The 18369-nt window shown below is 50.8% G+C and overlaps 2 protein-coding genes and 1 long non-coding RNA gene across 4 annotated transcripts; 1 reads left to right on the forward strand and 2 right to left on the reverse strand.

Moving 5' to 3' along the window:
• Positions 1-1239: 1239 nt before the first annotated feature.
• Positions 1240-4820, reverse strand: HMGN2 (high mobility group nucleosomal binding domain 2). The gene is made up of 6 exons (XM_042015419.1): positions 4703-4820; positions 4016-4060; positions 3591-3620; positions 2932-2982; positions 2484-2579; positions 1240-2121 (listed from the first exon to the last, which is right to left on the reverse strand). The coding sequence occupies exons 1-6, from the start codon at positions 4715-4717 to the stop codon at positions 2086-2088; spliced, it is 273 nt and encodes a 90-aa protein (XP_041871353.1). The 5' UTR covers positions 4718-4820; the 3' UTR covers positions 1240-2085.
• A 1638-nt stretch (positions 4821-6458) lies between these two features.
• Positions 6459-16469, reverse strand: DHDDS (dehydrodolichyl diphosphate synthase subunit). 2 transcript variants are annotated; one of them, XM_042015417.1, is made up of 9 exons: positions 16385-16469; positions 15280-15363; positions 14307-14423; positions 13633-13775; positions 12900-13016; positions 12623-12724; positions 11874-11988; positions 10643-10750; positions 6459-8082 (listed from the first exon to the last, which is right to left on the reverse strand). In XM_042015417.1, exons 2-9 carry the CDS (start codon positions 15340-15342, stop codon positions 7846-7848), a joined length of 1002 nt encoding a protein of 333 aa, XP_041871351.1. In that variant the 5' UTR covers positions 15343-15363; positions 16385-16469; the 3' UTR covers positions 6459-7845. The 2 variants fall into 2 exon arrangements, with proteins under 2 accessions (XP_041871351.1, XP_041871352.1); XM_042015418.1 differs by lacking the exon at positions 16385-16469 and adding an exon at positions 15636-15727.
• LOC121658475 lies at positions 15903-16341 on the forward strand. The gene is made up of 2 exons (XR_006013979.1): positions 15903-15994; positions 16219-16341. It is a non-coding gene; the product is annotated as an uncharacterized LOC121658475 (long non-coding RNA).
• Positions 16470-18369: the final 1900 nt, after the last annotated feature.

Below are 18369 nucleotides of genomic sequence, written 5' to 3' on the forward strand. Positions count from 1 at the left end.
AAGACAGAGAAATTAAGGAGTAACTTCAACAAAGAGCAACCCTGAGATTCCCCTTCATTAGCAGCACTTTGTCTAATGACTGGAGGTGAAGAGGTCGCCAAGCCACAGTGATGGACACAGGGAACACCAGAACATTCCAGCTGGCAACCTGGCCACTGGCAACCCCTTCAAACCCAATTCCTTTGGAAGGACTTGTTCATTTGCAGACGCCCAGCAAGGTAAGACTCTACAAAAGCAAGGTAGGCTATTTCAAACTTTCTGATTTTAAAAGACTCATTATTTTCCCTTCTGCAGCCACATCCCACTGCTCGGCCACTGCAGTGACCGCTCAGGAGGTTTGGTGGCTGTTTCTGGGTGGGGTTTGTTGAAGATTATTAAACAGCATTATTCATCATTATTTCTTTTCTGTTAGACATACCAGCTATGGGAACACATGGTGGAGCAGTTCCTAGGGGTACATCCCAAACTGCCTTCTGTGCGTGCAGCCGCTCCAGAACACCTCCAGCTCTCCCGACCTCGGAAACTTCTGCATGGGAAACTCTGCCCTGTTCGTTTTCACTGGATTCCCTCTGAAATCAGCACAGGTTGAAACAGGTCACTGAACTTAATCACAAACAGACACTGAAATCCCAGGGAAGGCCAAGCAGAGATGGAAAAAAAATTCCATCTGACAGTCACTGAAGGAGACGTTTACACAGGGGGGTTTGGGTTTGGCTCTGCTCTGGAGTCTAAGTAGCAACTATAAAAATGGTGCATTTTTACTCAAAAAAATCTCATCTCCTGCTTAGTCACTACCACAGCCAGGTCTGGATTCGATTAGCAGGAGCAACAATATTCAAGTTTAAGTGCAGATATGTAACACATCATCAGTTTTATGGAGCCAGTTCTGGTTTCACTCCCAAGAAAAGCTCACCAGAATTTACTTTTCTCGGCAGCAAGATCTCTGTATTCCTCCCCGTTTTGTACAGTGCTACATTTTAGAAAATAAAGATAATTTATCTCAGTAGATTCACGTACATGTTCCATTTTCAGCCTCCAAGTAAGCCAAGGCTTTAAAAACACCCTGCAGTGATCTAGCTTTTAGGCAAGGAAACCTTGCTTTTAGGCAAGGAAATCTTGCCTTTCAGGTGTGAATTATGACAATTAATTATCTGAATGAAAACACAAACACAGACATGCACACAGCAAATGTTCTCAAACGAGATGAACTAAGGGCAAGAGAGATTAGAGAGCATTAAGAACAGTCCAAGCCAAACCGTATCCAGCTTTATTAAAGGTACTTTTCATGAACAATCATGGTAATTTAGGCAGGACATGGGCTACAATCTGCAACATTTTACAACAATTGTCAAACTCCCCTCCCTTTGTGGACTACTGAAATGGAGAAGTTGATAAAAACCGTAAGAATCTGCAGCTCGCACTTGTAGAGGGCAAAGTTTAGAGTGAGGGTGGACACGTTCACATCCGCGCGTTGTCTGACAACTCTGCACGAACCAACCCTGACTTTGAGAGGGAAATAAAATTTAAAGGCAGGTTTCTGTATCTGAGGATCCACAATAGAAAAGAGGAAGTGCAGCTCATTTTTGAGCCAGTACATCCCAGACTGGACACCAGAAATTGGGACTGATAGTGGACTGAGCGTGGTCTGTCCCAAAATGCCAGTTTTGCCGTGGTTTGGAGTGACGGGCTCTGGGTAAACAGGGAGACACCAAAGGAGAACTGATGGCATTGGGATTTGGAGTAGGCAACAGCACCTTGGGAGCTTTGATGTTCACTTGCACATAACTGACACGCAGCATGGGGGAATCCCTTCCTCCTCCCTTCAGGAAGAGCCCTTCTTCCAAAAACTGGGGGACTGGCAAAAGCTTTTCTTATTAAAATTTAGGTTTTGAGAAATAGACTAAATGACATTTGTCCCCATTGCCCCCCACCCCCCAGAACACAACAACGAAGCGGTCTGTGTGCTAACAACATAGCTTAAAAAAAAGTAAACCAAAATTCTGCATTGTTATAAAACTTGATAAAAAATAGTATTTCAAACTGTACAGTCACCAGAAGTACACAGTTATCAAAAATTCACACGTTTTACTTGGCTTCACCAGCACCTTCAGCTTTCTGTGCCTGAAAAGAGAAAGGGGAACAAGTCAACACATTAAAAAATGGACATTTGTTTTTCTAAATAGCAAAACCCTGAACAGAACAGATCCTCTCTGGGCTGCACAGCCCCGATTTTTAATAAAATTAAATCTAGCATTTGTGGCACCATAAAATACAACTTACACGTTGCTTTGGGAACTTTTCAGAAGAACAGTAACTGCATGTGGCAACATCCCCTGGCAACAGACAACTTAAACTCTTTACCAACACCCCCCACACCTGCGTTAAGTGTCATAAGCAACACTCATCGTTGCCACAAGCCAAGACGTGTCCCAGTCCGAGAGGGAAAGGAATCAATCCTGGTGCAAGACAGGCTGCTGGGATACCTGGTCTGTTTTGGCATCTCCGTTTTCTGCGGGGTTGTTTCCCTCCTTGCCAGCATCAGCTTTTCCCTTCTTCCCCTTGGGCACCTTCTCGCTCTTCTGTAAATGCAAGACAACATTTGCCGTCAGCTCCCAGCAGCCAGACATGAGCCACAACCCCAGAGCGAGGGTGGGGAGCACCACAGCTGCCTGCTGGCCCCAAAAGAACACAGCACACCAATGTTTGTTTGTTTAAGGGATTGACAGCAAGCGTGGAGTCTTCACTTCGGTATTTTTTATGCAAATTCTGTAAAATCTGCAAGTTTTCAGTTCAGCTTTATGCAGCGACGATGCAGCTCCATTTCCTCACTACACAGCTGTTAATCAAAGGTTTATCAGTTGTTTTTATTGCCAGGCAATGCCAAACCTCATCCCCCATTTACCTCTCTAAACAGCCCCTGACCCAACTCACCTTTGGAGCTGCTTTTTTAGGCTTGGGCTCTGGCTTTGGAGGAGCAGGCTTCTGCAAGGGAGAGAAAACTGTGTTAGAGACTCATGGAATGGTTTGGGTTGGAAGGACATTAAATCCCATCCAGTGCCACCCCTGCCATGGGCAGGGACACCTTCCACCATCCCAGGCTGCTCCCAGCCCCAATGTCCAGCCTGGCCTTGGGCACTGCCAGGGATCCAGGGGCAGCCCCAGCTGCTCTGGGCACCCTGTACCAGGGCCTGCCCACCCTCCCAGGGAACAATTCCTTCCCAATATCCAATCTATCCCTGCCCTCTGTCAGTGGGAAGCCATTCCCGCTTGTCCTGGCACTGTAGGCCCTTGTGACAAGTCCTGCTTCAGAGAAACAAACTATTTTTTTTTTAAACATTCAGGCCAAATAGCTTAGTTTCAAGAAAGCAAACAAAACCATTTGAAACTGCAGCAGTTATTTGGCTTGTCAATTATTTTACCACTCCCATAGCACCACATAATGGGGCAGGTGCTTAAGACAGGAACTTATTTTCAACTGACAACTGGTGTCTCCAAAGCACCTCCAGCTCTGACACGTACTTACACACCCAGTGGTCATGTGTAAAACCACCAAGTGTTGTGACATCTCTGCTCAGCGAGAGGATACTCACTGCAGATAACCTTGCTGATCTCCGCTGTGGCTGTTGGAAAAGGAAAATGGTTCTATTGAAATGACATGGAATACAAACTCTCAAAATCTCACAAAACAGCTCTCTTCCCAAAGTAGTAAACCCCCAGAAATTATGTTTATAGTTCTTTAGTTTTTAGAAATTTAGGCGGCAGTTCCCTTTTTCTGTGTTCTCAAGAAACAAGAGGCTACACCATTGAAATTACTAACAGCTAACGATAGTTAAGTAGATTTTATACAGTTAGAAGCAGATTTCTCATGGTTAAAACACAGTTATGACTTTGAAAAGCCAGAATCAATTGAGACCAACCCTCCCCCCTACTCCCCAGTTATTCTGATGACGTTAAACCTCAGCTTCCAACGGAAACACTTGATGATCCAACTTTCTCAAAACACTGAACTTCTTACCTCATCCTTAACTTTGGCCTTATCGCCCTTGGTCTCTCCTTCAGCCTGGGGACATGGACACACGTTGTAGGGACGAGTGATGGGGACGACCCTCAGTCACCAGCCGCTATTTTAACCCCCCCCCCGCCCCCCCCCCAAATCCGAAGGGGAACATCCCCATCCCACCCCCGGCGGGTACCGGCCCCTCCCCGCGGGGCCGGGGCGGGGGATGCCGGGGCACAACCCCACACCGACGCAGCCCAGGCGGGGCGGGCGCCGCCGCCTCCCCGGGGTGTGTGCGGGGTTTGTGCGGGGGCGCCGCTGCCCCCTCAGGGCGGCCCCCCCCCTCCCGCCCCCGCCGTTTTGGCGGCAAAGCTCTGCCGCCGCTTCCCGCCCTTTCCCGCCCCACACCGGCGCTCCCCTCCCCCCTCCCCTCACACCGACCTCCCGCCAAAACCAACCGGTTCGGACCGGCGGGGACCGCCGGCCCCTCCCGCACCCCCGGCCCTCGCCGGTAACGGGCCCCGCGCCGCCGCCACCCCCGGTGAGGCCTCGCTCCTCCGTTACCGCCCCGAAAGCGGGGGGGGAACGCGTAGTCCCGCCCCCCCTTCCCCCCCCCCCACAGGCGGCTCGGTGCGGGCGGGGGGGGGAAAGGACACCGTAAGGGGGGAGAGGACACCGGGAGTGGGGGGCGGCAGCTCCACGTACCTTTCTCTTCGGCATGGCTCCGTGTGTGCGTGTGTGTGAGTGTGTGTATATGTGTGAAGGAGAGCGGAGCGCGCTGGGCGGCGTGAGGGGGCGGAGGGAGCGGGCGGAGGGAGGCGGGGGTGGGGGAGCCGGGCGCGCGGGGGGCTGCGGGCGCGGTGCGGGGAAGCGGTGCGCGGGGCTGCACCCGGCGGGCTGCGCTGGTCCCGACCCCACTAATTGGAATCGGGTGTTTATAAAGTTTTATATAGAGCCGGACGCGGCCCAACCGGTTCCAGCCGGATCCCCGCCGCCCCGCGCGCCCATTGGCCCGCGGGGGTCACGTGGGGTGGGGCCAAGGCGGGGAGGGAGGGGAGGGGATGGGTTTGGGAGGGGGCGCGCGGAGGGGCGCGCAATGCACCCCCCCCCCCCTCCGTGCGCGCGCGCGCGGGAAACCCACGGGGGTGGGTGGGGGGGGTGGGGCGAAAAATAAAAATGGGGGGGAAAAGGTGAAAATTTGGGGTGTAAAGGGCGGCTCGGGGGAAAGGGGGACACCCCCCCCCACCCCGCGCCCCGCCGCGATCCCGCGCGCAGGTGAGCGGAGCTGTTCGTTCAGCACCTCCGGCCCCGCGGGGCCCCCGCGCCGGGAGGGGCTCCCGGGGGAACCACCGAGAGCCCTTTTTTCTGTAAAAACATGGGAGACGCGGAGAGTTGTATCCGAAGAAGGAGGCGACGGCGCTGGAAGGAGAGAGAAAAATGTTAAAAAGCAATAAAATGACGTTAAATCAATTCACACAGGTGCCTGCTGCTCGTGCCAAGTGACTCGGGAAGTTGGGCTCCTTCCAAGAGGGGACATTGCTCACACCTGGCACAGCCACAGCCCATGTGCTACAAATCCAACTAAACATCTTCATCACCACTTTTTAGCTGAACCTCATTCAGAAAAACACCCCAAGGAACAACCTTTCCTCCTTTCCCTGCCCAGGTGAACTCTCAGGCTTTTTCAGACCTCAGCTGCACATTTTTCCAGCCGTGCTGATTTTTCCTATCTTCACTGCATAAACATGAATGATGGAGGTTCAGTTCTCAATGACAGAAGCCTGTGGCTCTATTCCCACAGATGCACCAGAAAGATGCACTCCTGAAACTCTTGAGTTTGCCCAGAGAACTGGAAATAACTGGAATTGTATTTACTGGAATAACTGAGGCAGGTGAAATGTACAGAGTCAGGTAACAGGAACCTTTTGCCACTGCTTGAAGGATTCTTCCTCCTCCCCTACTCCAGTGATGCCTTTTTATAAAATGGATTAGAACTTTCCATACAAGCCTTTTATAAACCAGAGCCTCACTTACCTCACCTGCAACAGGACCAGCACTTTGTGGAAAGCCACCACTGTGGCTTTGGTCACCTGTAAAGTCATCACACAATGGAAAACCTTTTCTTTTTTAAGGTAAAAAATACATTTTTTGAGTAAAAGAGTCTCCCCATCAGCCTGGCAAAGCAGACTGGAGAGTTTCCATCCCATGGAGAGTACACTGTTTCCAGAGTTTCCCGAAATGTGGAGAAAATAAAATACAGCAAAAGAAGTTTTAAATCAACAGCTCCCATCATCCCAGCACATTTTTATCCAAATTCTCTTTGCTACTTACACAAGAGGTGGTAGCTGCACGCAGCTTCACTCAGCCAGGCTTTAGGGTATCAGCAAACTGCTCACACTACACTGTAAAAATAACCTTCAAATCATTCCCAGGCTAACAGGAATCACATGAGGAGTCTGTCACAGGTTAAATATTATTATATTAAACCTGGATTCCAACTTCATCACACCTTGAAATAAACAGCTCTACATACAGGTTATTTTAACATTCAGGTTATTTTAAAAATAACTTTGGTATGAATATACTTTATTCCCAGTTTTACTACACACTTCACAATCACAGGCCAAGTGCTCAGTGTGCAGCACTTAAAAGTCTTTTAAATCTGCATTTTGTGGTTTTCACCTGGAGGTAAGAAGAAACACTTCAAACCCAGCAACAGCTGGTACTGCCACACCTGTGTGTGCATCAGGAGCAAAAATCAACACATTTTCAGGTTTTTTGATCATAGGGACGGAAGCCAGGAGAAATAAAGAGATGGAAACAATCTTGGAAATCAGCTTGTCCCTCTCCCTGCCAATGGAAAACTGAGAATAAATAATACTCCACAGCTGCTCTGGCCACTCCCATTAAAATCAGCCAAACAGCCCTTCTGAACCATTTTGGCTGGGGTCAGAGGTTGGTTTTGGCTACAGTATTCCTGAATTAAGCCCACCTTCATTCCCTGGAACTCCCTCAGAGGGTTTGACACATGGTAGCCATCACCTGGGTTTAGCCAATTTCCTTCCCTTTCTAAGACAGAAGGTTCATTCCCAACCCATCCTTTTTCGCTGCCTGCTCAGAGCCTTTCCCAAGGTCAGTCTGGTCCAACACCAGCACCTTCTGCATCTGGGTTTTCCCCACACACACTGCTCAGGAGAGATCTCAGAACCTGCTGAAGCTTTTGGAGCATCTTTTTTTCTTTACAGCAGGGCTGGAAACCCTTCCTTCAGCTCTCTGGAAACCAAGAGTGGATACATCCAACCCAGCAGAGTCAGGTGGGGAAAAGACAAGATGCTCTTACCGAGTAGGCAGTGGGGAATGTCCCTGACACCAGGAATAATCCTCTCCCTGCAGAAAGCAAGGCTCCCTTGATGGGACAGCAGAGGAAATCTCAACAGAAGATTCCCCACTGCAAAGCCACGGAAACAATCCGAGCCCAGACTGATTTAACAGGACTGAACTGGTTTGGCTGGGCCAGTTCAGGAGGAATCAGAGAACGGGAGGAGGCTCATCGCAGTTAACTTCTTGTCACCGGAACACCTGGCCTGTCAAGGACTGAGCAGCAGAGACCAGCAGGAGGCAGGTATCTGTCACCGGGGCAGGGAGGCGACACAGGACGGCACCACCTTCCTCAGCAGCACCACAGACAGGGAGAGCTCACAGTACCCACCCCTGCCCCGGGCAGGGCCAGCAGGACGCGAGGTCCTGGAGCAGCCCTGGATGCCCACGGCGGGACCCCACCGAGCCAATCCCTCCGGGCAGCAGCTGCTCCCTCTGAACACTGTCTTTCCCACAGCCCAGCACCTGTGTCATGCAGACACCGTACACAATCTCTCAAAGAAGTCTGCTCTCTTGTGCTCCAGCGCCTGCAGGAAGCCCTGGATCCTCTCCTCCCGCAGGGCCGTGCATTTTTGCAGCAGAGTCCGCCGGCGCCGCGAGTCTCCGTGGGACGCGCACCCTTCCTGCTGCAGCTTCTTGGTCACGTAAGCCTGATCCCTCTCCATCTGCTGTCGCCTCCTCTCCTCCATGTAGGAGTCTCTGGCCTTCTGGAGTGAAAAGCAGCGAGTGTTAGCACCTCACCAGGCCTCCCAGCTCACCTGTGGTACAGGGGGTAGCACCAACAGCCTCTGCCAGCCATCGATCTGCAGGTTCACTGAAGGCTGACACTGGGTCTGCCTCTTCCACTTTGAGGCAGCCTGCTTGATTGGTTATAAAAAATACAGGGATATCCTTCTGGGCCTTCCCTCCAAGACATGACTCTGCTCAGAGCATTAACTCCTAGTTAAAACAGATAAAAGTCAGGACAGATTGGGGGAAAGCCCTCAGAGAGGAACAGCTACAAGGGAACTTCTGAACCCCAGACTCTATGCACACTGTTATCCTCACCAGTGTTATCACAGCATTTTTGATCCTATTCCCCTGACTGCTGAAAGGTTTTAGGGGATTCCAAGCCATGACTTACAGGGCAATTCTTTGAGATGATCCAGTATTGAGCTAATCAGCTTCAAAACAAAAGCAGGAATAAGCTCAGCATTCCCAAATTTCTGTGATCTAACAGTGTACTGGCTTGAAACACAGCAGGAGAAAGGCAAAGGCAGGAGCCATCCTTACCTGCCCTTCAAGTATTTGAAATATTTTGTTGTAGAACATCACTTTAATATTTCTCCTTATTGCATGTGTCTTGGGCTGCAGCTTCCAACAGCAAAAACACATCAGCAGGCAGGAATATTAAGCTTCTATTTTTAAAAACTATAAAACTGGCCACTGTGACATAGACTCACACACACACACTGGTCTTTCAAACAAGCAAGAAGAAATAATTAGTCTAATGAGAGCCTGACTCACACTCATCCCCACAGTTTCCCTGAGCCCAAGGCAGCTCTGGCTCTGGAAATTAGCTTTTGTTGTGCTGGGAATGAGAGCAGAAATATCCCCAGCCACAGCAAACCCACTGAATGGATGCACTCCAGGGCTGACTTGAACTGCAAGGATCATCAGCCCGTTGAGCAGAAGACTTCCACCCTCAAAGTGCAATTCTGTTTATTGCCCAGAAAAGACTCAATCTGACCACTGCAGGCTGGCCAGCCAACATCTGCATCCCTTCCCAAGGTCTACCAAAAGCAGGGTCTAACTGATCCTGGGACTACCTATTTTAAATTAAAAAAGGCCCAGCTCCTAAATCTCAGTTCCTCTGAGGGGAAAGTCCTTCCTTTGCACAACTGTGAGGGTTCCCTGCAAAAAAGGGCAGCCTTAGACACTGCAAAGTGGCTCTTACAGGGAGAAAACTGACCAGAGAACAAATCTGGACAATGAGAAACCTTGATAATAGCGTGGAGTGAACACATCCAGCCACAAACCAGAACTCAGAAAAGATGAGAATAGCTGGGAACAGAAGCTGCATTTGTTGCCTGTCAGAAACCAGCACCAGGACCAAAGTCAGAACAGTGACCTTACTGTTGCAGACAGAGGCCAAGCTCATGGCAATGACAAACACTACTGCCTTTTTTGCTTCCCTCTTCATGCAGAAGGTGAACTGCCATTAGTTGTACTAATACAATGAATTTCTGGTAGGAAAAGGGCAAACTTGGGCCAGAAATAGGAACAAAAGACGTTAAGGACGTGGAGAGTTTGGATGCTGCCAGACTGGCTGCACCTGATTAAATTCAGCCAGAACCACAACTGGCTATAATCTCTTTGACAACTCTCAGGGGTGAGCAAGGTCCCTGAAGGTAGAAAAGGGCAATGTAATACCGGTCTTTAAAAAGAGGACCCAAATAATTAAGGAACAGACACATTCAGCAGCCAGATGTGGCAGAGGGTAAAAGCTGCCATACTGAGGTCCTTCTGCCAGTCACTGCTGTCTCTGTGTCACAAGCTGCTGTCCCCCACATTTCTCCATCAAGAGCTCCAGCTCCCATACTTGTTTTGCTTAAAAATAGCCAAATTACTAACTCACTCCTGAATTGGCCAGCTTTATCAGAACCAGGTCAGGGAGAGCTCACAACAACAGATCGAAAAGGAGAGGAACAATGTCAATGAGCAATAGGAACAATGCCTTCAGCGAGTACACCTGGACCCACTAGAAAGAGGACACTTGTCCACACACTCACAGCTCAGGCAGCCTCATTTCAGCTCCCAGAAAGGAAACTCTAAACCCACTTGTTACAACTCTAAAAACAGTAGTGGAGTTAGAGGAAGAGCATGTGAGTACTCCCTGCTTGTTCCAGTGTGAACTCAGCATCTGCTTACAGCACTGACGAAGTGTTTGAGTTAAACTGGCAGATTTCACCCTGTGGCAAACCAGGAGCGTTCACTTGGTGTGTGAGTTCTGGGACAGATGCTCCAGCGGGTGGAATGAGCAATGAGTAACAGAGACAGTGCTGACTTTGGATATTTTGGGTCTTGCTGAAAGTAGTGGAGTCTGGCCACACACCAAGATGTTGTAACAAGCCACAGGGGTACAGGAGAAGCAACACATGAGCTGCTACTGAAACAAGATCTTAACTAACAATTCCTGCTCCCACTTTGCAGCCTCTCACCTGATCTCCAGCTGCTGTGCAGGTAACACATGGGGTTGGGCTTTCCATCTCCCCAAGGCTCCCTTACCTGTAAAGCACTGTAGTTCATCTGGAACTGAAGGATAGCCTCACACAAGTTCCAAAAGGAATATTCTGGCCACAAGACTGATTGAAAAACCAGGCATGAATGGGATGTCTGCAGAAAGCAAGATCACCAACAATTTAATCATTGAGCAAGGGATAAAGTCATTAAGATGCAGCTCTGTTGGGCAAACGATGCCAGTTTCCCCACAGAGATTTTACCTAGGCTGTGTTATCAGATTCTACTTAAAGTGACGTAAATACCAGCCAGGAGAGTCTGAAATTACACAATGTACAGTCCTTCTAATTAGTTTTTAATGTTGGGACACCAGTCATCCACTACTCCAAAGGCATCAGCAGAATTCTTTCTAATGCTGTGTTGGTCTTCAGAGAAGTATTTTTAATAGCTTAAGCATCATAGACTTATAAAAAACCTAAAATAGCAACACTAGAGTACCAAAGGCTAAGGGAATAACAGTTGAACTGAGGATCAGGACATGACATTTAAGCCATTCTTCAAATGACATCTCATGATATTCCTTCCTGCCCACTCATGGCATTTAAACTGCTTAATGAAGCCAAGAGCTGTGGTGCACTGAAGATATCCTTGAGCTGGATGATGAAAGCTTTCAAGTTAAAAGCTATTTTTGCCACCAAGTTCCCCAAAAGCTTCAGGTAAATGTTTTTCTATGATGACTGCTAAAACAATGTAACACTTAACAGGACTCTACCACCGAGAGGAGCAATCAAAGTGTCATTTCACAGCATCGACACCCAACAAGGGTATAGGTGTGCCCAAAAACAGGGGGAAGAAAGGGCATGCCTTGGTAGGTAACCACAGCTCAGGCCAGACAACTTCTGAGAACTTGCCAATTAAATAATTTGTAATGGGAGCATTTGATGTGGTTGCCTAAAGGCAATTGGGTTTTGGCTTCAAACTGTACCTGTAAAACATGTGAACTTCAAGTGAAGCAGCTCCACTCAAATGTTCTCTACAAACAAGTAATTATCTAAAGGTGAGGAGCAAAAGGATGAGAATTCATGATTTTAGGCAATCACAGAACTGCAAGAAACAGATTCCTCAGAGGTGCCTAGCACTCAGTCCATCCAGGAAGTTACCTAACCCCTGGCAGAAGGAGTTTCAGAGCCCCCACATCCGCTTGCACCTGGAGTCGGTGGAACCCTCAGCACCCTCGGAGGTAAAGATGGAATACCCCAAGGGAAAACAGAGATTTTACCTGCCAGAGCAAGAAATCACTGAGGCGAACCTCTCCAGAGGTTCTTATCAGCAGGTCTGGGTCGGGGGAGTTGTTGGTGTACAGACACTTATCCAGCAGCGACTCAGACACGTCACTGAAAGACAGACACAGTTTATTAGCCCCTTTTCCTGACCTGATGGATGTGGCACAAATCAGAAGTAAGGGGTTTTATGTAAACCCAGGGCTGCAGACTAAAACTGGGTGGTGGAGCTGAACCACAGCCAGTCATCAGCTTGCTTCTGACAGACACTGCTGTCTGCTCCACAGGCTACTCCAAATGCTATTTCAGCCCCCAGAGCATCCCACTCCATGCTCTTTGAAACATAACACAGTGGTGGAAGCAGACTGTGAGGGCTTCCATCTGGAGCAGGGAGCAGAGTGTAACTATTCCTTCTCCTTCAGGGTGGAGGAACAGTGCAGCATTCATGATTCATCTGTTGTTTGACCTCATAGCTAAGACTGTCAGCCAAGCAGCCAATTGTTGTGGCATAAAATCTGCCTTCACATTTAAACTAACTTAAGACACAGACCTAATTTCTCTTCTGTCTTGGTTGTGTATCTATCACCATGGTAACTGAAATAATAAAAGCCAAACATTGCATAGTAACTTTAAGTCATTTGTTCCAGTCACACTGGTTTAATGAGATCTATTTAAAAGCCACTTGGCTTCTGAGTGGTAAGACAGGCAGGATTCACCCAAAAGCCTCACACAGAAAGCCAAGAGCTACCTGGGTTCCAGCAGTCCTTGTTCCACCCCCCAGGCCATCTCCCTGACAGCATTGCTGATTTCATGTCTCGATGTGTATGCAAAGCAGACATTCAGAAAGCACCTGCAAAGAGGAAAAGATGTGAAAGGCTCATCCTGGGAAGGGCCAGCAGATGACAGTGATGTGTGCTTGTAGGACCAAGAAGAAAAAAAGAGGTGTAGCATGTCTGCCAAGTCCCAGCCCTCAGGAAGAGGAGGAAGATGTGAGGTATCAGCTATTTAAACTGAGTGTCACTTACTTGTTGTAGTTCCTGGTTGCCAGCACAGCTTGGGCAATCAGCTCCTGGATATCCACAGGCAGGAGAGGCAGGTCCCCGAGGACACGGATGCACACCCCATGCTTCTTCAGGTTCTCCCTGCACCCAACCAGAGTGGGGACCACAGAAAACACATCAGTCTCTACTGCACAAGTGCCAACATCCACCCACAGCTTCAGCAAAACTGAGAACTGGAGAAAGGCAAAACCACCAAATGTTTCTCAGGTGTGCAAAACGGGCTGAGATTTGATCATCCCAAACCATTCCATAAAGGGAAACTGATCATTCCCCACACAAGACGTAACCAAAGGACTAGGAAATGATCACGGATTAGGCCTCCCTACCTATGGAAGCTTAGAACACAACCACAGGCTCTGGGCACCTCTAACTAATCAAAAATTAAGACAAAGCTTTGATATTTCACGAAAACAACATCTGGCACTCTTGGTTTCTGATTGTGCTGTGTTTATCTGAAAGCTGTCCGTCCCCACGGTTTGGATGGGACAGCTGACGCAAATCTGGTGTGCAGGGGGACTGTGCATGCACAGAGCTCTACATCCCACCCAGGCAGGCACAGCCCCTCCAGACAAATCTCTCACTGGAGGTGGGGAAGGCTCTCCTCCCTTAATCCATTTTCACAACTTGTAACATCCCTGCAATCCATCGTGTCCTGCTCCAGTTCCACCCTGTGGGTCACAGACATAGGGTCTCTTACTGTTCCTCCAGGAGGCGGCTGAACTTCTGTCTGGCCAGGTCCATGAGCCCATCCACCTCCTCCTTGGAGCGTTTGAAGTTCTCAATGCTGAAGGCATAAACTGTCACCTCCCGAATGCCCAGATTCAAGCACCACCGCAGTGTCTGCAAGAAGACAAAACGTAACAATCAGGCCAGCAAGACACAACTTCTCCAATGTAAAACCTTCCTGTGGGTTCCCACGATGCCAAGGACGACCATCAAAAATATGAAACCCCTAGATGTGAATTCCAGATTCATTTTAAAAAACAGGAGGAAAATATCACTACCTGAGGATGAGAATCCATCACAGGGGACTAATCCAGCCAGGAAAAGCACCTCTTGTAGATGACATTGTAAATTATATAATACTGTACCTTTGAAAACCTTTTTTAAGAAAAGTCAACCTGTTTCACAGAACTAAGAGCTTTGAGATCTGTGAGGTAGATATTTAGAGTGTTAAACAGAGGGAAGAACAGCTGAACAGAATGACTCTGCAAGGTAACACAGAGAGGGAGGAGCTGAATTTGTGAATCCTGATGATGAACACCAGCTCCAAGCACAGGCCTGGCTCCAGTGAAGGAACACAAGCCACCAGTCCAGCAGCAAACACAGCTCCATCTCCCACCACACCAAGGCAGAAAACATCCTCCCCACCTGTGCCAGCTTATCAAAGCCCTGGGAATGTCCCTGCTGTCTCTCCACGTGACACTTCTGGGCGTACCGGCGATTGCCATCCATGATGAAGGCAACGTGCTTGGGCATTGGACCTGCCTGGAAAACAGGGAGAAGCACAGGAGACCAGCAAGTGAACAGGCATCTCCAGCACAGAGAGCTCAGCCCCACTGTCCCCAGCAGCACTGCGTGTTCCCAGGAGTGCAGTGCTATCTCCCAGCAGGAAACCTGCAGCTGGAACGAGCACAGCGCTCATTTCCTCTTTGTCTACCCCAGTTTAGGGTCTCCAAAGAAACAGGTCAGTGTTGACAACTGCCTGAACTGAAAAGCAGCTTTGCCCTTCCCATTTCTTTGACGACAGAGAGCTGCAGTTCTCAGGAGCTCAGTGCTGACACAGCTGCAGCCGTGGAGGAGGGCACACGCACGTTTATGCTGCATTTTTTATTTCGCAGCTCAAGGGCCTTTTCACAGACACAATTAACTTCAGTGGAAACAAATAAAAAGGTCATAAGACTTCCCTCCACAAAGAGGAGTGTTCCTTTCCACTGACCTCACTAGGCCTGACAGGGAGAAGGGCAGCACTGCCAGTCTCAAGCCTGAGCAAGGAGAGAATTTTCCTGGAACTGGTGAGTTTTTGTTCCAATACTCAGTTTCATTTCTTAAACTCCCAGTGTGAGGATCTCTCTTCTCTCCCTCCTTCCCATGCCCTGCCTCCATCAGCAAGGGCACAAATCCTTATTGGCAAGCACTGCCTGCAGCCTTGCTCATTTGCAAGGCTAAGCCTAAGTAATCTCCCAGCCTGGGATGCTGTTCAGGGATGTACATCCAGTGCCAGCACTAAATGTACCCTTGCCAACAGTGCTCCCTTCTCAGAGCACTGCAGCCACAGAGACAGTTCCACCCTGAAGAACCTGCCAGCTCTTTACCGCAAAATCCACCCAAATCCATCCCTTACCTTAATGATGTTGGCACAGAACCTCTCTATGATGGTCAGCTCGCCCTCTCTGATCCACGACATGTTTTACTGAGAGCTCCTTTCCTTTTTCAAAGAGAAGATGAAAATAAAGGGGTTAAACAGGATTGATTGAGCGCAAAGCAAACAAACCACCTTGGAAACATCAGCTCTGACTTGCTGCTCTGGAGCCCTTTACATTGTCTGCGTGAGTCCTTTGATAAGCAGGCAGTGGGGAAACTGAGAAACGGGCTCTGGAATGTTCCAGCTGTGTCATCAGAGTGGATTCTGCACCAGCTGGTGCAAGGAAAAGCACCCCTGAGTCCTTCAGCCTGGAGGACTGGTGGGTTGGTACACACCTGCGATTTGGGTGCCGCTCGCGGGTGGCAGCAGCACAAACGATCCAGATCCAACCACCTGGAATTCGCCCCACACCCAGGGGCAGCAGCAGACTGAGTTACAGCGATGAGTTCAATTTCCGTGCGGGCTTTCTCCGCCTCTTCCCTCAGGAAGGGATCCCTGCCCGCAGCTGCAGCCACAAAACATTAAGGCAAGGAACTGCTGAACCTCGGGCTGCTCCTGAAGCTCTTAAAGCTGCCCTTGCACGGCTCGGGCTGAGACCACCCAATGCCACCGCCGGCTGCTAACGCTCAGCTAGTGGCAATCAACCTTTCACGGTGATTTTACACAGTCATCCTACAGAACGACCTTCACGGAGGTTTGTAAGGCCGGGGCAGAGCACGGGAGGGCCGCGCCTCGCTCCCCGGCCCGGGCGGCGCAGCCGGGAGCTCCAAGCCCCGGGACGCCGCTCCCGCCCCCGGCAGCGAGCAGAGCCGGCGGACAGCAGGACGCACACCCAGACCCTGCGGGCGACTCAGCTCCCGGCAGCCCCCCGGGCGCTCCCCGGCGGGACGCTCACGGTGGGGACGGGGCGTCCCTTAGGCCTCCACCGGCTCCGTGAAGCAGGGACGCGGCCGCCGGCGGGAGAGAGCCGGCGGAAGGAGACACTCCCCGCCCGCAACGCCCCCGCCGCGAGGCGTGGCCCGGCGCTCCCCGCGGTGCCCGGTAAGCCCCGGTTCTCCCCCCGGTCCCTCCCGGTGCCCGGTACCTGCCCCGGCGGCGCCGCCTCAGCCTCCGCCGGAGGGTGACGTGCCCTTCCGCTTACGTCACACGGCGGCGCCGACGGCGGCGGGCGCGCGGGGGGGCGGGGCTGGGGCGGGGCCGGGGCGGGGCTGCGCCTGCGCAGGGGGAGGCGGGAGGGGAGGGGGAGATGATGGCGGGGTTGTGGCTGTGAGGGGATGGGGAGATGATGGCGGGGTTGTAGCTGTGAGGGGAGGAGGAGATGATGGCGGGGTTGTGGCTGTGAGGGGAGGGGGGGATGATGGCGGGGTTGTGGCTGTGAGGGATGGGCGCTGTCACAGTGAGCGGGGTCGCTGAGGGGCGGGTCCTTGTGAGGCGGGCAGGGGGCGCTTGAGGGGAGGGGGCGCTTTTGGGGGGCGTTGTGAGGTGGGCAGGGGGTGCTGTGAGGGCTGGAGCCAGGCCGGGAGAGCTGGGGCTGCTCTCCTGAGGAGAAGGCTCCAGGGAGAGCTCCGAGCCCTTTCCAGTGCTTAAAGGGGCTCCAGGAGAGCTGGAGAGGGACTTGGGGCAGGGGATGGAGGGCCAGGACACAGGGAATGGCTTCCCAGTGCCAGAGGGCAGGGCTGGATGGGATCTTGGGAAGAAATTCTCCCTTTGTGAGGGTGGTGATACCCAGAGCAGCTGTGGCTGCCCCTGGATCCCTGGCAGTGCCCAAGGCCAGGCTGGACATTGGGGTTTGGAGCAGCCTGGGACAGTGGAAGGTGTCCCTGCCCATGGCAGGGGTGGGATGGGACGGGCTGTAATGTCCCTTCCACCCAAACCGGGCTGTGGTTCTGTGACAGGGCTGGGGCTCTTTTGGGGGGCTGCAGGGAGAGGTGGGATGTGGTTCCCAGCACAACCCCCCTGCCCTGGTACCCCCATTTGGGGTCCGGGCTCCTCAACCCCAGGGGAGAAAAACAAAAGTAACCACGCAGAGAACATCACCAGCAGCCATTGCCCATGGTCTTTATTGATTTTTTTTTTTTTCCAGAAAAGAAAAAAACCCCACATTTTACATAGTTGGTACAAAAACAAAAATAAAATGAACAGAGCGGGGGAAACCTGCAGCAACAGGAACTGAGGATCTCGCTGCAGGGACTCCAGCAGGAAATGTCTTTGGGAAGTGTGAGCAACTCGCTCAGGGGTTGCCCTGAGCCCCACACACACACACAGCCACCCCACTTACCCCCTCCCTCCCACCCACTCCATAAAACTTCACGGGTTTGACACGAACGCTTTGGTTGCTAGCAGTAAACATGGATTACATTCTTCCGTCTCCTCATAGACATTTTTGGGACTCAAGGCTTTCGCCCCAGGGCAGACACCCCCTCGTGAGGGACATCTTTGTTTTATTTCTCATACATTCAAACACTCCCGTGTCACAGCAGGACCCTGAGCGTGCCCCATCCTCCCGCGACTGTCCCCTCATGCATAGTGCCCGTGGGCAGGGTGGGCGATGATGCAGCAATTTAGTTAATTATTGTCAAGATAAGGGAAGAACCACAATGGCGAACGCAAGGAGACACGAATTGATCCCATCTCCTCCAGTGTGGCTTCCCACCACAGATAAAAATCCCTGTTTTCTTAGATCCCAGCACCCCGGGGGAAACCTGAGTGATTCCCTATTTGCTTTAGCCCAGGATGGGGATGGTTACAGAGCTCCCACCTGGCAGCTCTGTGTGGGAGAGCAGGTCCATCTCCCTGGTCCGTAACCTATTAGATGCTTTGGGTATTTTATTTTTTTTTTCCTTTTTTTCTTTTTTTTTTTTCCTCTTACTTTTGTAAACAATAATCAAGGAGAATACTGAGAGAAAGTGGAAAGATTTACAGAGGTATTTACACACACTAGACATCTAGCAGAGAAATCACCAAACCATTAAAGTGGGAGTGGGGAGGAAAGGTCCTACACGATCCTTGAGGACAGAGGCAGGGATGAGGGGGCAGAGGCAGGGATGAGGGAACAGGCAGGGATGAGGG

The sequence above is a fragment of the Corvus kubaryi genome, unplaced genomic scaffold, assembly GCF_017639235.1.
Source record: "Corvus kubaryi isolate FWS band 111438036 unplaced genomic scaffold, C.kubaryi_AGA036_p1.0 split3-37304, whole genome shotgun sequence".
NCBI classification, from domain to species: domain Eukaryota; kingdom Metazoa; phylum Chordata; class Aves; order Passeriformes; family Corvidae; genus Corvus; species Corvus kubaryi.